Genomic DNA, 20,705 nt, shown 5'->3' with positions numbered 1-20,705 from the left:
AATTATTATTTTTACATTCATATTTTTTTGGAAGGCATTTTTACATTCATATGAGAATGATTTTTTTTATTTGCAGATGCTCACAAGCTAAGAAAGCTCTTGGAAAGCAGTACAAGAAATGATACAATATTAATAATGTAAACAACTGTGTGAATCTCACCCACTCACATCCTCTCCCCCCCTCTTTTTTGTATGTGTGTATGGAATAATATTTTTTTATAATTTATTAAAAGATTGTCATTTTTGTGTGTGTAAGTTATTCTGATTCTTCGTTATGATCTTCTAGATGAATTACGTTCTTTAGCATTTACTATGCAATCAGTTATTTATTTTTCTACATTATGGGGGCAGCTATGAATTCTTACAATATTTAATGAGAAATTACCTGCTGGCCTTTGCCAAAATCATTTCATATCATAATAATCTTAATAATATATGGGGAAACGGTTGGACATGGTTTATGATTACACTGATGATGTTGCCATCTACCAAATTGCAGCACAGATCAATGCGCAGAGGTTTTCATAAGGCAGCCGCGGTAGTTTTGTGGGTGTTGCTTGTGTTCTTGGGGTCTATGATGGGTTTGAATTTTTCCTTGAAATCTTAGTGTTGTTTGTCTTTAGGCTTGGGGCTTTTGTCTCTCCTTTGGAAGCTATTGATTTCTTTTTTGGGTTGGTTCTGATTTTTTTATGGTCTACTTTTCCTCTTGATGTGGATTGCATATCTCTTATTCCTCATCAATTTATAATATTATTTTGCTTTCGAAAAAAAATATATATAACTCATCCACCAAAGTTGGTCATATTGTAACCTAAATGCCACATGTTTTTGACCTATTGGTTCTTACCATGATTTTCCACATAAATTATGAAATGAAAACAATAAATCATGCATATCACACGTAAGAATTTGAAAATAAAGCTTGCAATCCTACAATTTCTCATTTCCGTTTAATATCTCCTTTTTTTTTCATCAAGTATATTCATTAATTTTTAATTTTAATTAATTACACTTACAATTTTTTGTAACACATGTTTTTTTCTCTTCATATTTGTAACACATGTTTTCCAATCCCATCAACAAAACCAAATTTTCATTATCACGAAATGATTAACAACTTTTTGAAATAATAAATTTTACTAAAACTATATTTTAAAAATAGTCTTTCATTAAAAAATATTTCAAATATGAAAAATCAAACACATATTCTGAAAATCACAAAACCGAAAATATATGATACATAAAAAAATCAAATATTCTAAGATATTATATATAATTGGAGTCCTTTTATTTTAATTATTAATATATTAAGTTTTAATAAATAAAATTTGTTATAATTTTGAATAAATTACATTGGAATGAAGGTTACCTACTCTCAATTTTGAATAAAAAATTAAATACATTTGATATTTCTTAAATACTTTTGATTCAAAAAAAATTAGTAATTTTAAGTTTATATTTAACGTACATTTTTTTTTGAAAGTTTAGTTAACATACATTTTTTGAAAACATAGGCATTTTTTTAAGATTCAAATTGAAGTAAAAAAAAAATTATTGTTTCAGATCAGCACCAATATTTTTGAATTTTGAATTTTGAATTTTTCAACGATATTCAAAACAAATAAAAATTTCCTATTTTAGATATCCAAAATTAATGAATAGACTTAATTACAATTTTCAAATTCAAATACAAAATTAAAAATCAAAATTCAATATTTATTTTAAATTTTAATATTTTCAAATGAAATGAATATATATATATATCTGTGTGTGTTATCAATTTTTGTGTATCATTAATTATTTAATTTTAAATTTTCCGAATTTAAAAAAATAAAAAATTATTTCCTAATTTAGACCCAAACCAAAATATATATGAATTTTCTCAAACAAACCTTAGCATTCATGATGAGCATTTCGATGAAGTCAGGTTGATCAGACTGCTTTGCGTCAGAGACCCTCCATAGTCGTAGTAATCTAACAACTATCTTCCAACCTTTTGATTCTGGAGATAGATTCAAATATTGAATTCATAGAGTGTTATCTCTGAAGTCACTAATGTGAATGAAAAAGATAATATTTTTCTCTAAATAAACACGATATCAATGGTTATGTTTATATTTGACCGTGATTGACATGTATAGTTACTAACAATTTTCGTTAAATTTAAAAAGGAATGATAATATACCCATCAGTCTTTTACTTCACCAATTGGAAAAAAATGGCATCAATTATGAGCGTCTAATCAATGAGAATATTACTTGCATAATTTCTGATTGCTACATAAATGACACATATAAAATGTCAAACAAGATACCGTGTTTTATTCCAATTGTTGAATGACTTGATGCAAGTAATATTCTCATTGATTAGACGCTCATAATTGATGCCATTTTTTTTCCAATTGGTGAAGTAAAAGACTGATGGGTATATTATCATTCCTTTTTAAATTTAACGAAAATTGTTAGTAACTATACATGTCAATCACGGTCAAATATAAACATAACCATTGATATCGTGTTTATTTAGAGAAAAATATTATCTTTTTCATTCACATTAGTGACTTCAGAGATAACACTCTATGAATTCAATATTCGAATCTATCTCCAGAATCAAAAGGTTGGAAGATAGTTGTTAGATTACTACGACTATGGAGGGTCTCTGACGCAAAGCAGTCTGATCAACCTGACTTCATCGAAATGCTCATCATGAATGCTAAGGTTTGTTTGAGAAAATTCATATATATTTTGAAAATCAATATTTTTGTAATTAGATGTGAATTTTAAACCAATATCGAGATTACAAAAATTATTTACTAAATAGATAAAAAAAATTATTGTGCATCGTTGATTTTTTAATTTGAATTTTTCAAAATTTATATAAATTAAAAAATATTTTTATTTTAGACTCAAACCCTAACTAAATTTTTTACCATTTATAATTGAAATTGATAACGGGTATTTTATTTACTACAGTTGTAAGAATATTAATGATGAATTCAATCTCAAAACTTAATGATTTTTGGGATGCATGTTGACTTTCTCTTATTAGAAGGCATTCTTCACCATAAAAGAAAAATATTTCATGATCCAGGTATGTAGGTTTTCAAGTTATATTATTAAGATTTGAAATGTTGCTATAATAATATGATTATTTCTTGAGATTTAATTTAAATGAAATTCAAAAATTTAGAAAATCACGTTGCGCATGATAATTATGCAAAATGTGTGAACATTATTAGTTTTATTCGAAACAGTTAAAATACATTAGTTAATCTTCCTTCTCGACTGTTGGACTACGAATCGCACATGCTGATTTGAAAAATTTATGTATCATTGAAATTGAGAAGTCGCTCCAAAGAAATGGTAGGTCATTAAATGATTACCCATCTCTGTCATCTCCAGAATATGATGAAGTCCTGCAATTTGATAATAGATTTATTGTCGATGAACTAAACTATGACAAAGATGCATTAAAGGTACAATATGAAGAGTTGCTTAGTATGCTTACACTTGAGCAAAAGTATTTATATGATAAGGTTGTCGCATCAGTGTTTTCAAACTCATGAGACTTCTACTTTTTATATGGTTATGGTAGAACCGAAAAGACTTTTGTTTGGAACACTTTATCTGCGTCACTTAGATCTAGACTAATTATTTTTAATGTTGCTTCCAGCGGCATAGCATCATTACTCTTGCCAGGAGGCAGAACAACTCATTCTAAATTTGGCATTCTATTAGATGTTACATAGACCTCAATATGTAATATAAAGCAGAGAAGTCTACGAGCAAAGCTTCTGCTTGAAATAAGCCTTATTATATGGGATGAAGCTCAATGTTGAAAAGGTTTTGTTTCGAAGCTCTTTGACGTTACACTCAGAGATTTAATGAGGTTGAAAAATGAAGACAACGTACATAAACCTTTTGGAGGAAAAATAGTAATACTTGGAGGTGATTTTAGACAAATACTACCCGTAATAACTAGAGGAAGCAAACAGGAAGTTGTGGAAGCTACTATAAACTCTTCATCATTGTGGAAGCATTTTAAAGTTATGAAATTGTCTAAGAACATGCGTCTAACCGCAACTGAGACGGCTGATGAAGCAAAATAAATCAAGGAGTTTGTAGATTGGATTCTTAAAATTGGAAATGACGATCATCCTGATTTCAGAGCATGAAAGTATGATGTTCAAATCTCGCCAGATCTACTCATCTCAATTAGTCCCGACCCATTAATGGAATTGATTAAATATACATATTCTGACCTTCCACACAAAATGAAAGACTCGCAATTCTTTCAAGATAGAGCAATATTGGCCACTAAACTGGAGGCAGTTGAAATGATAAACACTTACATGTTTGGCATGGTAGCTGCACATAACATGAATATCTGAGCTCCGACTCTACCTTGCGATCTGATGAGGATTCAAAAATTCGGGGTGAGTGGGTTACCATAGAATTTTTGAACGACACAAAAAGTAAAGAAACCCCTAACCACAAACTATTATTGAAAGTAGTTACTCCAGTCATGCTTTTGTGAAATATAGAACGAGCAGTAGGTTAACCCAATGAAACCAGGTTAATTGTAGATGAACTTGGTGAACGTGCTATTGGTGCAACTGTTATCACGGGAACAAATGTTAATGACAAAGTACACATTTCAAGAAGGAACCAAGTCCATTCTAATTCCAAATTTCCAATTAAATTCAGAAGATGACAGTTTCCAATTGCAATATGCTTCGCGATGACCATAAACAAAAGCAAGGACAAACACTATCTCAGGTTGGACTCTTCCTTCTGAGGCCCGTCTTCACTCATGATCAGTTATATGTACCTCTCTCTACAATACGCTCAAGAAAGGGTCTTAAACTTTGTATAATGGATGCAAAGATGACACCCGCGCGGGGTGGGGATATGGAGTGCCTCTCCACTCCCCATCCCCGCATCCCTTCTTTGTCCCCATCCCCAGTCCCTATCCCCGTGGCGGGGTGAACCCCACCTCCCCACAGGTCCCACGGATCCCCACAGGGATCACCAATATATCATTAAAAATAAAATAAAAAATACATAAATTTATACCTGGACCACATATTTTTTTTACAACAATAACATTTTTATCTTCATTAAAAATCTGTTGTTCAAACTGAAAATTTGAAGTACCTAATCAGCTACATTTATGATCCTTCATATTTTTTTATTAGCTACTTGACTTTATTATTATGGGTATTATTGAATTTTTACCTATCCACATGGGGCGGGGAGGGTGATCCCCACCCTCATCCCCAAATTTGTCTCTAGGGGGATTTCGTCCCCACCCCCACCCTCACAGGAAAAAAATTCTCCAAGATCGGGTCCCCAAATGGGGCAAGCCCACAGGATCCCCACATGCAGGTGGAAATTATCATCCATAACTGGATGAGTCGGGCAAACAACAGACTGGTACTGTAAATGTAGTGTTTAAGGATGTTTTTGAAATTGTTTGATATATACAACACAATTTCATTTATTTATTTCATTTTTCTCTTCATATATTATTATACGGTTGATTTATACACGATTGACTTATTTATAATTTAAATTATATATATGAAAACTAATTTCTTTATAAAAAAATTATCATAAAATTCCGTGCAACGCACGGGTTATTGCACTAGTAGTATTTCAATGAGTGAATGATTTTCTTACGGAATTCACTACGGTGTCGTTTCAGCTCTTGGTAAGAACTCCGGCGACATGGCGAAGAAACGAGATCACCGATCAGCCCCGAGCTCCGGCCACCGGGAAAACCGATTCCAGCCACCTTCACGGCGAAACCAACGGACTGACTCAACAGCTTCCAGTCGCAGCAAGCTCATTGCTCTCTTCATCGTGTCGTCAGTCATCGCCATCGTCGCTTACTGGTTGAGACAATCTTCGCCTTCGCAATCGAAACACAAGGAATCTTATGTGTATCAACGAGGCCTTGTCACAACCGATGCCAATTACCAAGACATAGTCACTGTAAGTTCCACTAAGAAATGATGATAAAATTGATAATTTTTTTGATTGAATGTGATGTTGTTTTATTTATTTTATTTGATTTTTGTTTTAGTTTCAATTTTCAGCTACCAAGTAGTGTTTACAGTTTCAAAGGGTATATTCAAAATTTGATCTTTGTTTCTAATGTTACAAGTTTACATTGAATTAGGAGAATTCAAATGTACCAGAAAATAGCTCTCACCGCCATTACACTTATCCTGTGCTTGGCTACATTACTCCCTGGTATGATTTTAACATTTTGTGGATGAAGCTTGAGTCTGGTTCTTGACATGCAATTCTTTATGTTAATTAAGGAACCAAATCTATTTGATATAATATGATGTTCTATTTTTTTATTGTAATATAAAATCTTATAAGAAGTCTTGTACAGCTTGTGATTTCTGAACTTGGTTTAGGATGATATTGATAATATGAATGAAAGGACACCACTTTATACATAATAATTGGATGAGTATTTTTTTCACTTGTGGGTACTGCAATGCAGGTGTGCTCTGATTTCTAGATATATTTGAACACATGATTGCCTGATAACTTCTATCAAATTTTATACTTGAGCTCAAACTGGCTGGAAAAATCTTAATTTGTAAATAGAATAATTTGAAGATTTTTCAAAAGTAGGGAATGATTGGATAAATGAACAGACTTGAGACTTTGGGAGAGAAGAATACTTTTGTTGTGGTAATAAATTGTATTTTTTTGGGCACATACTGATACTACAAACCACTTCATGCTATCTACTGTCTAATATGTGTTCTTACTCTAGTAACATCTTCATAGTTTTTTTGCTTTATGTCTATGGTGAAAAAAGTTCAATTTTCTTTTCTATCATTCTTTTCTTTACTTGTCACTCGTCCTGTTAAAGATATCTTTATGTTCACAACTTGTGTACATCTTCAAGATTGTTAATTATGGCAGGAATTCTCGGGGTTATGAACTGGCAAAAAGGTTCAACTCAAAGTTTACACATTTGTCACCTGTCTGGTATGATTTAAAGAGGTATGTACTTCGGTCCTAACTCCTAAGTGACTTCATGAAGAAATTGAGGTATGGGGGCAGAGTTGAGATCTATCTGAACCCTCCATTTTCCAGTTTGTTAGAGCTTTCAAATTTATTTTGCAAGCATAAAAAAAATTTCTAGTAGCTTTAGATTGTAATTTCTGAAGTCTTACTTTTTATGATAATATGACCTGGGATGCCTCCCTTTGAGGAATAGGATATCCAGGGTTTTTTTGAACAGGCATCACAGCCTTAAGGATCATCAGAATATTTTCTATCGTCAAGTATATGTAATTTATGCATTTACATTGCAATGTTAGTGAATACTAATGATAGATTCTGGGGGTCATTATTTAATTAGTTTATACTATATTGCTTTGTGATTTTGCTTCATCAGTTGTTATTGCCAGCCAACAGAGTAGCTTAGTTCTAGAGGGGAGACATAATGCAGACAGAGGATGGATCTCAGACCTTAGAAAGGCAGGAGAAGCCTTGGTACAATAAATAAGTTCTCACCTTACTAAAATTATTTCATTTCATCAATGACAGCTGAATCCCTAGATTGAAAAAAAGAAACAGAAAAGCTATTACAGCTCTGGGATGCATCCCCCCCCCCCCTCTGACATGCATTTTAAAATTTGGATGAGAACATATAGCTTTATTACTGTCAAACATTCCTAGTGACTTGTAACCTGCGAGGCAGGGCAGCAGGGAAGTTCATGACTTAAATATTTCTCAAAGTTGTGCCCTATTTAACTCTGATTCCAAGTAGCAGCATCCTGACCTGTCTATTTTGGGCCGTGGACTGGCAGCAAATGTTACCTTCACAATTCCCAACGGCTAACTTTTTTTTATTATATCATTAATTAACTTTTCAGATCTAACATTTGTCTAATAGTGCTAAAATTATTGTTAATTTGTTGTGCTTTTGTTCGTATCTGGCCTCTGAACCATCCGTTTCTTTTGGTCTTTTCGTTGCATGTAGATCTTGCCAAGATTTGTTCTGGAAGCATCACCAGCAGAGCTTCTGGGAAAGAAAAAACAAAGGAACAAAGCCATTAACCTTATAGTGACAGAGTGCAAGTAAGCCTCTTATTATTTTTCTAGATGTACCTTTTAGCCGATGGCATTGTGGAAACAGAGTTATCTCTAATGTGCAAGAAAATCATCTAGCCTTTGCTTATATAATCTTCTCGTGGTCACTAATTTAGCTATTCAATATTTGACTATCTATTGGTACAACACATATTTGGAAAGCCTCTTAGTGCCATCTGCAAATGTATACGATAATGAGCACATCATAATGTAATTCTAAACGTGGGTAAATTTTATGTGGAAATTACTGGAAAGGAATTCATGGTAAGAATATTTCTAGTTTAGGAACATGGAAACTAACCACTAAACTGGTTAATGATGTTCAACAAGTGGTTAGTAAAATTAAGTAACCACTACTTGATTGAACTAGAGTCTGTTTGTATATCCATCACCTTGGATGCAAATGGCGATTTTCCTGGATGAAGCAAATTGTTTCTTCCACATTCGATGTGTTCTTGTTAAACAGAAATATTGTTTGCCACTAATTTGTGGTGTATTACTACTTACTTCCTTTAAAGAATCTGCTGTAGAAAACCCATTACCCATATACTACAAGGATATCAGAAGTTGTTTTTGATTGCAAATATTCATATCCATATATGAAGCACCTCCTTTCTTGATAAAATCGTCTCTTGTGCTGTGATTTGCTTTTCATGTGAATGTTTTTCTTCTCCAGGGAAATGGGATATGATGGTATTGTTTTAGAATCTTGGTCAAGGTGGGCAGCCTTTGGTATCTTGCATGATCCAGACATGCGGAATTTGGTGAGCATTTATTCTGTTTAATTTTATCAGATGCTTTTTATACATCCAGAGCTATAATATGGAACTCCACCTGGAATTCATGGACCAAGTTGTGAAGTTTTCTTCCACTATTGATTTTTTTAGACTTTAGAAGATCTAGTGATGGCTGACTGTCTGATTCCCTTCCCAAATGGAATATGGAACACTTATTATAATTTGAGTACTACCATTACAATTTTTTTCACTTTCACCTGTAAAAAAGTTCTGTTGTGATAACTCTGTTATCCTGTACACATGGCTATGGAGGAAAAAGAAAAGTGTACATTTATTCATTGTGTTTCATGCCAGACAAATGTATCTGTCCATTTTGTATTTGCCCACTGTAGCCGTGATATGAATCATATGATGCTTTCTTCTTTTGCAAACGCAGGCACTGCAGTTTGTACAACAGCTTGGAGATGCACTCCATTCTATAAGCTCTGAGAAAAATTCTGGGCAGCCTTTGCAGTTGGTATATGTTATAGGTCCGCCATCATCTGAGAAGCTGCAAGAGCATGACTTTGGTCCAAGAGATCTTGAGACTCTAAGTGGAGCTGTGGATGGATTCTCGTTAATGACATACGACTTCTCTAATCCTCATAACCCTGGTCCTAATGCACCGTTGAAATGGATTCAAATTATTCTACAGCTGCTTCTTGGGACCTCTAGCAGTAGAGCCCAAAGCGTCGCCCCCAAGATACTTCTTGGCATCAACTTCTATGGAAACGATTTCTCCCTTTCAAAGGGTAGTAGTTCCTTCCTTTGTTTTCTTCCTTTTCTTCTCACTAAAGTACTGGTGGCTAAAGAATCCCAACTAGGAGTAAATATTCAGTACTCACTTAGTACTCCTGCTTTCACATACAATCAGTTATTTTTTATTTTTTTAAAAAAACTTTATAATGGGAAAACTAAATATAAAAGGGTAAGTGTCATTATTTTAATGGAAGTAGCACCTAGATTTCCCCCTCACTAGTGGGAGGAGTGGGAAGGGGACTAGGGAAAGGGATGGTTCCATCATGTCATCATTTATATTCTTTCTTTATTGCTTGAGTGAAAGTGAGGACCTTTTGATATTCTGAGATCAGCTTAGAAGACTTTCCTTTTTGGTTTTTCTGTGTAAGTAATAAGTATACCATATAACAGCATTTTATTTTATATATTGGTGAAACTTGCAACTGCAGATTCAGGTGGCGGGGCAATTACTGGGAGGGATTACTTGGCACTTTTAGAGAAGCACAGGCCGCTTCTGCAGTGGGATAATAACAGTGGGGAGCATGTTTTCTTTTACACCGACGACAAGGGCATCAAGCATGCGGTATTCTACCCATCTTTAAAGTCGATTTCCTTGCGGTTAGAGGAAGCTCATTCATGGGGATGTGGCATCTCAATCTGGGAAATTGGACAAGGCTTGGATTATTTTTTTGACCTTCTGTGAAAGCCCTTCGTGTACCGCTATTTATGCCCCCTTTGAATGTTTATTCATACCTGTTCTTATCCTGTATTTGAGATTGATAAAAGGGGATTTTGTTTTATCAATCTAGCTTAACGAATGCTCAGTTAGTACAGAGTAAGCCTAGAGGAAACGAAATCGAGAATAGAATTCTGATTCTGAGTGATTGAAGTGTGTGTGAGCTCTCATGAGCTCATATACATAGGTGAAGCAAAGAGCATGGATCAATCTTCAGTAAATGTCCTTTGGAGAGCATTCATGACGTGATTTGAGCTTTGAATTTAATTTCCTGTGATTCTTAAACAAGTGACTTGTTTTTTTTGGTATCTAGGTACCAGTAGGATTTGAACCTAGACTTGGGAAATTTTAATCCATCAAGTATCATTTAGGCTATTCATACCAGGAAAAAACGAGTGACTTGTAAAAGTGAAAAGCTGTTATTTAGAAGAAGAAAAAAAAGTATTTGATGTATGAAAATATAAACATGTAACTAGCTTTTCAAATAAAAATCTTACAATTTTTATCTTTTATCGAATGCAATACTCGATACATGAAAAGAAGAAAACTAATATTATAAACTGTTGCCACCGAGGTTGTTGGATAATTTTGCTCTTTTTCTTTTGTCACTAATTTTTCTCTTCGAGGAAAAATCCCCCTCACCACCAGAAAAGAATGCAATGTCAAAATCTCTACACATTAATATGAAAACTCTATTTTATGTGGAAATACTCAAGTTATTTTGTTAATATTCTAAAATTTATTAAATTAATAAATCAATTCGTTGAGGCTATAAACAATTCATGAGAAATAATTCATGAGATGAAATTCAAGTGTTAGGGAATGTTTACAAAAATTATTTGGCCTTGAAACATAGATTTAAATTTTTAATTGAAATATTTTCAAAATCAGCTGAAAATCTTATATTTCCCACAAGATGTGCTCAATTAACATGGACACACTTTCATGCATATCTTTCTTGTTCTATCTTATTTTCATTGAGAGAACTTGACTTAATTGGACTAGGGATGGAATAGGGAGAGCGAGCGAGGGTGGAGATTGTGGAGAGTGCCTCCTTGCTCATCATCCCCGGTTTCTTCCTCTGTCCTCGTCCTCATCCCCACTACATGGTGAGTTTTTCTCTCTACCTTGTTCCTCACCTCCCATTGGTGCTCGACTGCTCGCAGAGACCTTGAATATGTGAATAATAAAAAAATTAAATTAAATATATAAAAGTAAAAACATAGAAATTTATGTAATAAATTTAGAAATCACAAGTGACAATGTAAATATATAATAAAGTTCAAATAATATTAATTGAAATTCATTGTACAAAATGTGAAGTCTAGGAAATAAGAAATTCGAAATGTAAAGTTCAACATTCAATCCATCCAAAATGTGTCGGTTCTCTAAGTGATTTGTTCATTTTGTTGGTTCGGAGAAAATCTTCCCACCAACAGATCTCGGGTCCGAAACCAACGCAAGACTGATACCCATCCAAAATGTGATGTCTAACACTAAAAACATACCCTCAACCATTCAACTCATCTAAAATGTGTAATCTTCACTATAAGCAATCTAATCTTTGTAAAAAAACAAATCATAAGTTTTTGGTTTTTTCTTTTCTTTTCATAATGGACTGTTTAGGGCCTTCTATAAAAAAAATTATATTCAACTATTTAACATTTTTTAATAAGAGTATCACTATAGTCACTTATATATACAATCCCGCAGGGGAGGTTAATCCCTATCCCTGCCCCCAAAATTAGTCTCGGAGGGTTTTCGTAGGGAAAATTTTCCAAGGTCAGGCAGAAGCAACCCCTGCGGGGGGGATCCATCAACATGTAGAAATTATCATCCCTAAATTGGACTTGAGTTTTCTCTGATGTAAATAATGATGAGTACGAATTTGAAAATGTAAATATTCACTGCCATCCAAAGTGATTTCATAATTCCTTAAAGATTATTCGAAGTCTCTTTAGCCTTATATGATTCTATCATAACGTTCCCAACTTGATGGAGATGATATCAATGATTCTTGCAGAACATAACTTTCGACTAAGTGCGGTCTCTTTCAGCAAAAGCATGAGTACTAGTGTTCCCGCAATAAAAGGTGAAACTTTCCATGTGTGCCCATATTGAGGCTTTATTAAATTTCAAGGGAACAATGAACCCTAAAAAATAGACTATATTAAATTTGCCACAAGCAAACTAAAGCACCAATGAAAACTCAAGACAAACTCAACCAAAATTTAAAATAAGAATGATGCATCAGAAAACACAATGAAGAAACAAAACAAGACCAGGGAAAAGAAACAGGAAGCAGAAGGGAATTTCAGTGACTCCTGAAATTTAACAATGATTAAAGTAACGAATTGAATAGGGCTTAATTTATAGAGGAGATTCAAGGTGAACTTACAGGTAAAAACTATGATCACCCTAAGGTGTATTCCAATGAGCAAGCCCATAACCTGTCTTGAAAAAGCAAAATACTTTATTCCATATAAAATTTCAGGATGCTGCAGAATTTCAAAGATTTCAAAAATAACACAATGCTGAAAACTATAAACTTGGCTTAATTGGAGTTTCCCAATATAGAATCAAGGAACAAGTAAACCAAAATAATGTACGGACAAACAACCAAATAATTAAAGCCCCAAACAAGGTCCAACTGAATCATATTTCATCAAGGTTAGTAGCAGCCATATAGCAACATTCAGAATTCTAAGAGCTTACACTGAAGGTAAAACATTTCTTTGCTGACATTGGATATTTAGCCATAAAAAGGCTGGTTCCAATGTCCACCTTTTTTCAGAAACCCAACACACCCAACTACTTGCAACTTTGCATCTTTGGTACACACCGAGAGGGATACAAAATAAACAGAACAGTGAAAGTTTGACATAAAATAAACCCTGGCCAACCAAAAGATTATAATTTGTTTAGTAAAAATACCTGAGAAAGATGGTTCTTAACACAGCAGTGTCTATGAACAGCAGTCAATGGAAGGTGAACAGAGGTGAAAGATTGATATTCAATCTTCACCAAGAGCCATGTCTGCTACTGTCACATGTTCTTTGACTCTAAAGAGATAGGGCATTTTGTAATCTTACAGGGGTGTCATATTTGTCCAAAAAATCTTAATTCGAGCTTCCCAAAAAGTTAAAACCAAGAAGCTAGAAAACTTAACTTCAACCAAAGCTCTTTTGACAGAGATTCAACCAAACTCAGAAATTGATTATCCAAACACTATTCAGAAGTTAAGCTCCAAATAAGTCCTTTAGAGATGTATCCTGACAAGCTCAAAATGAACAATCTGAATAAAGAAGTTTCAAGTCCATAATAAGAACTACTCATTTTTAAATTCAAATATTCAGCACTTAAAACCAAGAAGCTTACAAAAATTAACTTCAAAATAAACTCTTGACTGAGAGATTCCAAGAAACTCACAGAATAATATGTCATCAGACATGAATTGGGCAAATTTATAATAGCACTATAGCTGGTGCCAAAAACCAAAATCAGAATGACATAAAGACTAAGATACCAGAAAATTTCTAATGAAGTCATCAAGCAAATAAAGGAAGCTGGAGAAATAGAACAAATAGGATGATCAATTTTAAGAGTTAGATGATCAATCTAAGCCACTAATTATTATATATTACAGTTTACAAAATTGGATCCTAACTGTGTTTTGTATGCATCTCTATCATACAACAAAATCAAAATCAGAATGACATAAAGACTAAGATACCAGAAAATTTCTAATGAAGTCATCAAGCAAATAAAGGAAGCTGGAGAAATAGAACAAATAGGATGATCAATTTTAAGAGTTAGATGATCAATCTAAGCCACTAATTATTATATATTACAGTTTACAAAATTGGATCCTAACTGTGTTTTGTATGCATCTCTATCATACAACAAAATCTGCTAATGGATATAAAGCTTCATATTAGTTTGATGAAGCACCAGGCAGGACAAACCAATTTTGTCCGCCCAAGAATTTTGAAGAAAGTAATGTTATTTATATAAGAATGAATTTAGACAATTGTCACAATAATCAATTGTAAACATTATTCTTTTCATCAACATCTTCATTGCAAAACCACTTCCAACAGTTGCCAATGGTCAGCCATGTCACCAGGACTAATTATGAAATGAAGCGGCGAATTTCCTCATTCCAAATCCAAACTTTTTTTCATAGACTCATAAACCAAGTAAGTGATACTTGCTGATGGTACTACTTTGAGCATGTTAGGAAATATTCCTTTGTAGAACCCCCTGAATCCTTCATTTTCCAAGGTTTTCCTGAATACGTCAGCCATTCCATTAGTAGAGCGCTGAGCCTGCATTCTGAAATCAAGATCTGTTTCACTTTCTGATTTTGATAGAAAGCCAAAATGGTTGAAATTACTAGATGTTTAAGAAACAACTTGGACATTTTACATCCAAAACTTACCTTGTTCTAATGACCTGTAATGGATAAACACATGTTGCTCCAAGAGCTCCTGATACTGTCCCACATCCTAACTGTACTACAGGGCCAGGTTCTACAGAAAGCAGCAGAATTTAAGCACGCAACTATGGCAATATCTGATACAGAAGATAACAAAAAATTAAATTTATCACTTTTTACCTTCATCATGAAGCATATACTTTTTTGACATATCCTTGAAGGTTTCATATGCAGCAAGATCTATGCCAGCATATGGAATAATCCCAAGAAGAGAAGGAATCAGTCCCCTATAAAAAGCCCGGGGTCCTTCATGAACCCATATATCTTTTGAAAGGGTTCCAAGACTAGGTACTCTTCCACTAGTACATGCATGAGTTTGTAGTCGTGTTTTGACAAGATCCATTGGATATATTGCAGTTTGAGCTATAGCACCAGCTGAACCACCGGCTAGCAGTCTCCCCATAGCTCCAACATCAGCCTTTGCCTCTTCTCCTTTAGCATTCACAATAAAAGTCTTCAGCATCTCATAGGTATAAAATTTAATGGCACTTTCTGGGGCCACCTTCATAACATTTAAGCCATTGCCTCGAAAAAATCCTAAGAAGCCACCTTCTTTCCATATATTTTTTACTGCAGGCATTATTTGAGCTCGTGTCGTTTGGACTTGCAATTTAACCTTTAAACGATCAAGGGGTGCAGTTGCTGTGCGTGACGCTGCACCTGCGACTCCTCCTGCGATTAAATACCTGCTTGCATGAACGTGTTTAGCAACACCAGCAGGAATAACAGTTTGTTCCCCAATATCTACTATGCATAACCGCTCCAAATAATGGTAAATGTTCTCAATGGTTGCTTCGTGAGGATAAAGCAGCAGAAAATCCCTCCATTCCTCGAATGTTATCACACCATTATTATCCTTATCAACACGCTCAACAAAACGAGCGAGTTCCTCGTCATCAATCTTAATCCCTGCAATAGAGAGAGTGGCGTGACTTATAGAATGAAACAGCCATCAAAGTGCATCATAAAATCAAGAAAATCTAATTTCAACATTCGCAACATGTAAGTGATCTCGTTTAATCATGGAAGACGAAAACAAAAGGCAAAGTAGAATTTTAGAAATAAAGTTCCACAGAGCAATTGATAAATACTATCTGTGTACTTTGAAATTTGACATCAGGTTATGTTACTGAACACAGTGAAGACTACTACTGACAGAAAGAACCTAAAAACAGGTAAATCACATAATAAGTAGGGCTACATGTAAGAGAAGAATGCTTTAACAAGATGGTTTTCGCTTTCCCTTCACTTTCTTTCCACAATGCAACTGGAGCCTTCACAGGTAAGCAATTTTTCTATATGAATTGCTTCCAACGAGAAGGAACGCACCAACCAATACGTGCAATGTTTTTAGTTCTCACCACTCCATCTGAAAATGTAATCATGTCTTCTCTTAAGTTAATACCAGTAAGAGAATATACTTAGCCAAGTGTCCAAATTTAGCAAGGGAAAACAAACCAGCCTGCAACTGCGCGAAGCAAGACCATTTCAACCATCCCAACAACTAAAACCAAGGCAAGCACAAATTAGTGTTGATTAAACTCACATTCCACCTAGCCTACCTAGATTATTCCTTACTACTTACTACACATAATTCTTTCTCAAACTAGCTTCGTACTTCAAAGCTCCCACCACGACATGATTCAGATTATGGATTTACTATCGGCAGTCTTACCTCACATTTGCAAGAGACTGATTTCACGACTCGAATACATTATCTCCTAATCACACGGCAGCAACTCTAACCATAGCACCCTCCCTTTCTTAATTCTTTCTCAAACTAACCTACCCGGAAACATAAACCGAAACAAATAGAAAAGCAAAACAATCAAACATCTAAGAAATTGGAAACAGGATTGTAAACAAGACAAGACATGCCTGCTCTTACAAGTGCCTCCCAGAGCTCCTCAGGCACAATGCAGCCATTATGCTCAACATCAATGGCCTGGAAAATGCGGTAAAGCTCCAACTCCTTATCATCCATATACCTCTTGAACTCCACATAATCAACACGCCCATCCTTGTTCCTGTCACAAGCATTCAACAAATCCGAAGCGTACTTATACTCAGCCGGAATCTGAAGAGCAGAGAGACCAACCTCAATATGCTCATACTCCAAATACCCACGATTCTCCTTATCGAAGAAACCGAAAATTCCTTGAATCCTGATCTCCCTCTCCTCCTTCGTCTCCTGCGATGCCAACAACACATGATCCATCGTCACCGGCCCCGCTTTCTTCACCGGGTTGCAACACCCCTTCTCCTTCTCCTTCTTCGCCGTCAACCCCATCGATGAAAAAAGCTTTCGCAATCGATCAAAAGTGGTAGTTATGGAAAGAGATTGAACGCACGAACGCTCTTGGGATTGATTCCCACAACGCTAGTGTGAGTGATAAAGTAGCATTATCGAGAGGGATCGAATAAGAGGAAGCATATTCTTGTTCAACTTTTTTCTGCGATCTGGGTTGGGAATCAAACGAAGCGTGGTAACGAACGGGAACGTGGAAAGGGGGAGATTGAAGGTGTGAAGGTTACGCCGGAGATTATGGCCGGCGACGGTGAAAGGGGTCGCCGGCGACGGTGGAGAACGAGCACGTCGTCATCGCAGAAAAGAAGGTTCGATATCGGGCACACAAAACAAGAGAATAATAATAATAAATAAATGTGAAGAATGTGATCGTAATGAATTGGACAGTGTGTGAGATTCACAGAAGTTTGGAGTTTGGAAAAAAAAAATTGAGATTTGTTTCTCTTTTTTATTTATGTTTATTATGTTTATTATTATGTTGGGTATTGGTCACTTTTTTTAGTGGTAATGTGTGGTAGGCATGGTTTCTTTGTTTATAACTAGTGTGTTTCACCCGTGCGTTGCACGGCGGATTTTTATTTTCGGATTTTACCTCTCATTATTGATATAAAAGAAAAAATAGTTTCATGAAAAACAAAGATATGACTTTCGTGATTGAAATACAACGATGAGAAAAATGTTGTAAATTGAAGATTGAAGTACAGATAAAGAAACAAACGACATCAATTAACGAATAATATAGTATTGGAGTCAGCTACTATTTAACATATATAGATTAGTCTAATATGAATGTCTTGATAGAAATCTTCAAAGTTGACTATCTAGGGAATCCAAGTCTCCTCAAACCATGAAGCTGCAAATACATAGATTTGTATAGATTAGATTAGATTTACATAGTAATAAACAAAAGTTAGTTTCAATGGGCATTAAAATAAAATAATTTCTTTCAATTATAACATTGACTACTTTGAATACAAATTTTTTAGTTAATTTATATTAAATGTTGGTTCCACTATGTAAAAGGATGAACGTGTAAAGATTGATTTTTGACTTTTCTGTTACAAAATAATAACTAATTTTAAGATCAAATTCATAATGTTATTAAAAAAAACTTAGATCAGAAGAAAACAAACCTTTTATATGTTGTCAAACACTTTTTGGTATACAACATTCTTTGTTGCGTTTGAGAGGTTTCCTTCATCATCTAAAATCAATAATTTCAACCCTTTTCTTGACTTCACTCTTGAGAGAGCAACATAGAGCTGACCATGAGTGAAAACTGGTCTAGGCAAATATAAGCCAACATGAGATAACGATTGACCTTGACTCTTGTTTATAGTCATTGAAAAGCATAATGTGACAGGAAATTGCCGTCTTGAGAATTTGAACGGCAAACCAGGGTCAGATGGTATTAAGTTAATTCGAGGGATTAAAACTTTCTCTCCCATTTTTTTACCTATTAGAATTGATGCTGCAATGACATTTTTTGTCAAATCAGTTACTATCAAGCGAGTTCTGTTACATAAACCAATAGACTGGTCTATATTCCGAAGAAGCATAATTGGAATTCCAACCTTCAAATTAAGTTTGTGGTTTGGAATTCTTGAACATTTGACTTCATTCAAGAACTCAAAAGTGAACCAATCTCCTTCTATCTTTGTGTCCTCATCAGACTTGCATGTAATGTCAAAGCTCAAATATTCCTTCTCATCACCAGGAACCATAGAAGACATGAAATTATTGACATGCTCAACACTCTCAAGGGTTGGTGCCAAAATTGCTCTTTCTTCAAAGAATGAATGGTTTTTCATGTTGTCAATCATTTTAGGATAAGCAAAATTCACCAAGCTAAGTATAGGATCATCTGATTTTTCTATCAACAAATCTGGATGTATTTCTATCATTGTTTGAGCATCATCAATTGTGTTCACCGTACCATTTACAACTTGTAGAATCCATTCTGCAAACTCTCTGGTTTCTTCATTGGTTGATGATGATGCAGAATTTTATAATCTCATGTTTTTGGTCAATTTCAATACTTTGCATGAGTTCCATAAGTATGAAGAATTGATTGAAGATTCAATAATATCTGCTCGACTACCTTTTGGGACAACAGGAATAATTTGCCTAAAATCACCTCCCAAGACCACAACTTTACCACCGAATGGTTTATCATAACCAAAATTCAAACGGGTTTTCATGAGGTCATTCAAAGTTCTATCTAATGCTTCAAAACAATGTTTGTTCAACATTGGTGCTTCATCCCATTTGATCAAACTTGCATTTTGAAGTAATTCAGCCTTTTGAGATCCTTGTTTGATATTACAGGTTGATATATCATTAATTGATATAGGAATAGAAAACCTTGAATGAGCAATCCTTCCTCCAGGCAACAACAAAGAAGCAATACCACTTGATGTCACATTCAAAACAATGAGTCCTTGTGATCTTAAACCTGAAGACAATGTATTCCACACAAATGCTTTCCCCGAACCTCCAAATCCATATAGAAAATAAAACCCTCCATCGTCGGACAAAACTGAACTCATTATTTGTTTATACACTTTAGATTGCTCAGCAGTCAAAGACTTTAACAGTGCTTCATGTGTATCGCGCATTTCTTGTTTACTGTAATTCCACTCGTCAGCAACAAACTTGTTTTCAAATTGTAGAGTTTCAGAAAATCTGGGATATGACATACATGGAAATTCTTTAAGTGACATCTCATTGCAGTGGAGAAGTTTCTCAATTTCAATTAAGCAGAGGTTCATGAGAGCATCATCCTCTATTCGAAGACCTATAATTATATGCATGTTATTAGTAATGAAACATAAATTCTCTTATAAGATCGGTAACTGAAGGAATGTACAAAGAAAAATATCAAGTAACATAGCAAATATGTTAAAAAATATAGATAACAAAATAAAATTGTGCAATACAAAGTTGTAACTGTTGAAAAAATGTATTGTCAGAGTCTGGTGTATTTTTTTTAAGAAAAAAAAATGAAGAATCATATTTATTATTGATTAAAAATATTCTAATAGAATATTAAGTTGTGAGATTAGTGGGGTGGTGGTTATTTGGTTAAAAATGTGTGTTGTGGGTTAGTGGGGTGATTATTATATTTTTATTAAAAATTTAGTAGTGTTTTATCTTGATATTCTAAACAAATTTTTTTTATCAATAATTTTGGTAGTGTTTCATGGGATCCATAGTGAAACATTATATTCAACGTGGTGGGATGAATATCACCAGGGGAAGAGAGGTGTGTGGTTATTGGGTGAAAATTCCAAAATGTGTGTTGCTAGTTAGTGGGGTGTTTATTTTAACAAAATTAAAATACACCATTTATTTTGTTTAAAAATAATTTTTTTAAAAAAATAGAATTCACATAGAATTTTAAGTTGTAGGGTTAGTGGAGTGGTGGTTATTTAGTCGAATATGTGTTAGTGGGTTAGTGTGGCGGTTATTTTAACAAAATTAATATCTAATATTTATTTTAATAAAAAATACATTTTTTATT

At 34.1% G+C, this 20,705-nt stretch overlaps 3 protein-coding genes across 4 annotated transcripts; 1 reads left to right on the top strand and 2 right to left on the bottom strand.

Moving 5' to 3' along the window:
* The first annotated feature begins 5,660 nt into the window (after positions 1-5,660).
* On the top strand, positions 5,661-10,664 carry LOC130729806 (uncharacterized). Its single transcript, XM_057581644.1, has 8 exons — positions 5,661-5,996; positions 6,184-6,257; positions 6,951-7,031; positions 7,442-7,526; positions 8,017-8,114; positions 8,803-8,890; positions 9,300-9,654; positions 10,090-10,664. The coding sequence occupies exons 1-8, from the start codon at positions 5,730-5,732 to the stop codon at positions 10,341-10,343; spliced, it is 1,302 nt and encodes a 433-aa protein (XP_057437627.1). The 5' UTR covers positions 5,661-5,729; the 3' UTR covers positions 10,344-10,664.
* A 3,697-nt stretch (positions 10,665-14,361) lies between these two features.
* On the bottom strand, positions 14,362-17,581 carry LOC130729805 (calcium-dependent mitochondrial ATP-magnesium/phosphate carrier protein 2-like). 2 transcript variants are annotated; one of them, XM_057581643.1, is made up of 4 exons: positions 16,753-17,581; positions 14,995-15,783; positions 14,818-14,908; positions 14,362-14,704 (listed from the first exon to the last, which is right to left on the bottom strand). In XM_057581643.1, the coding sequence occupies exons 1-4, from the start codon at positions 17,162-17,164 to the stop codon at positions 14,599-14,601; spliced, it is 1,398 nt and encodes a 465-aa protein (XP_057437626.1). In that variant the 5' UTR covers positions 17,165-17,581; the 3' UTR covers positions 14,362-14,598. The 2 variants fall into 2 exon arrangements, with proteins under 2 accessions (XP_057437626.1, XP_057437625.1); XM_057581642.1 differs by having other exon boundaries at positions 14,362-14,711; positions 16,753-17,579.
* A 737-nt stretch (positions 17,582-18,318) lies between these two features.
* LOC130722072 (uncharacterized) lies at positions 18,319-19,995 on the bottom strand. Its single transcript, XM_057572670.1, has 2 exons — positions 19,284-19,995; positions 18,319-19,160 (listed from the first exon to the last, which is right to left on the bottom strand). The coding sequence occupies exons 1-2, from the start codon at positions 19,993-19,995 to the stop codon at positions 18,319-18,321; spliced, it is 1,554 nt and encodes a 517-aa protein (XP_057428653.1).
* Positions 19,996-20,705: the final 710 nt, after the last annotated feature.

Source organism: Lotus japonicus, chromosome 1 (assembly GCF_012489685.1).
Source record: "Lotus japonicus ecotype B-129 chromosome 1, LjGifu_v1.2".
Classification (NCBI taxonomy): domain Eukaryota; kingdom Viridiplantae; phylum Streptophyta; class Magnoliopsida; order Fabales; family Fabaceae; genus Lotus; species Lotus japonicus.
This window is presented reverse-complemented; position numbering and strand designations above follow the sequence as displayed.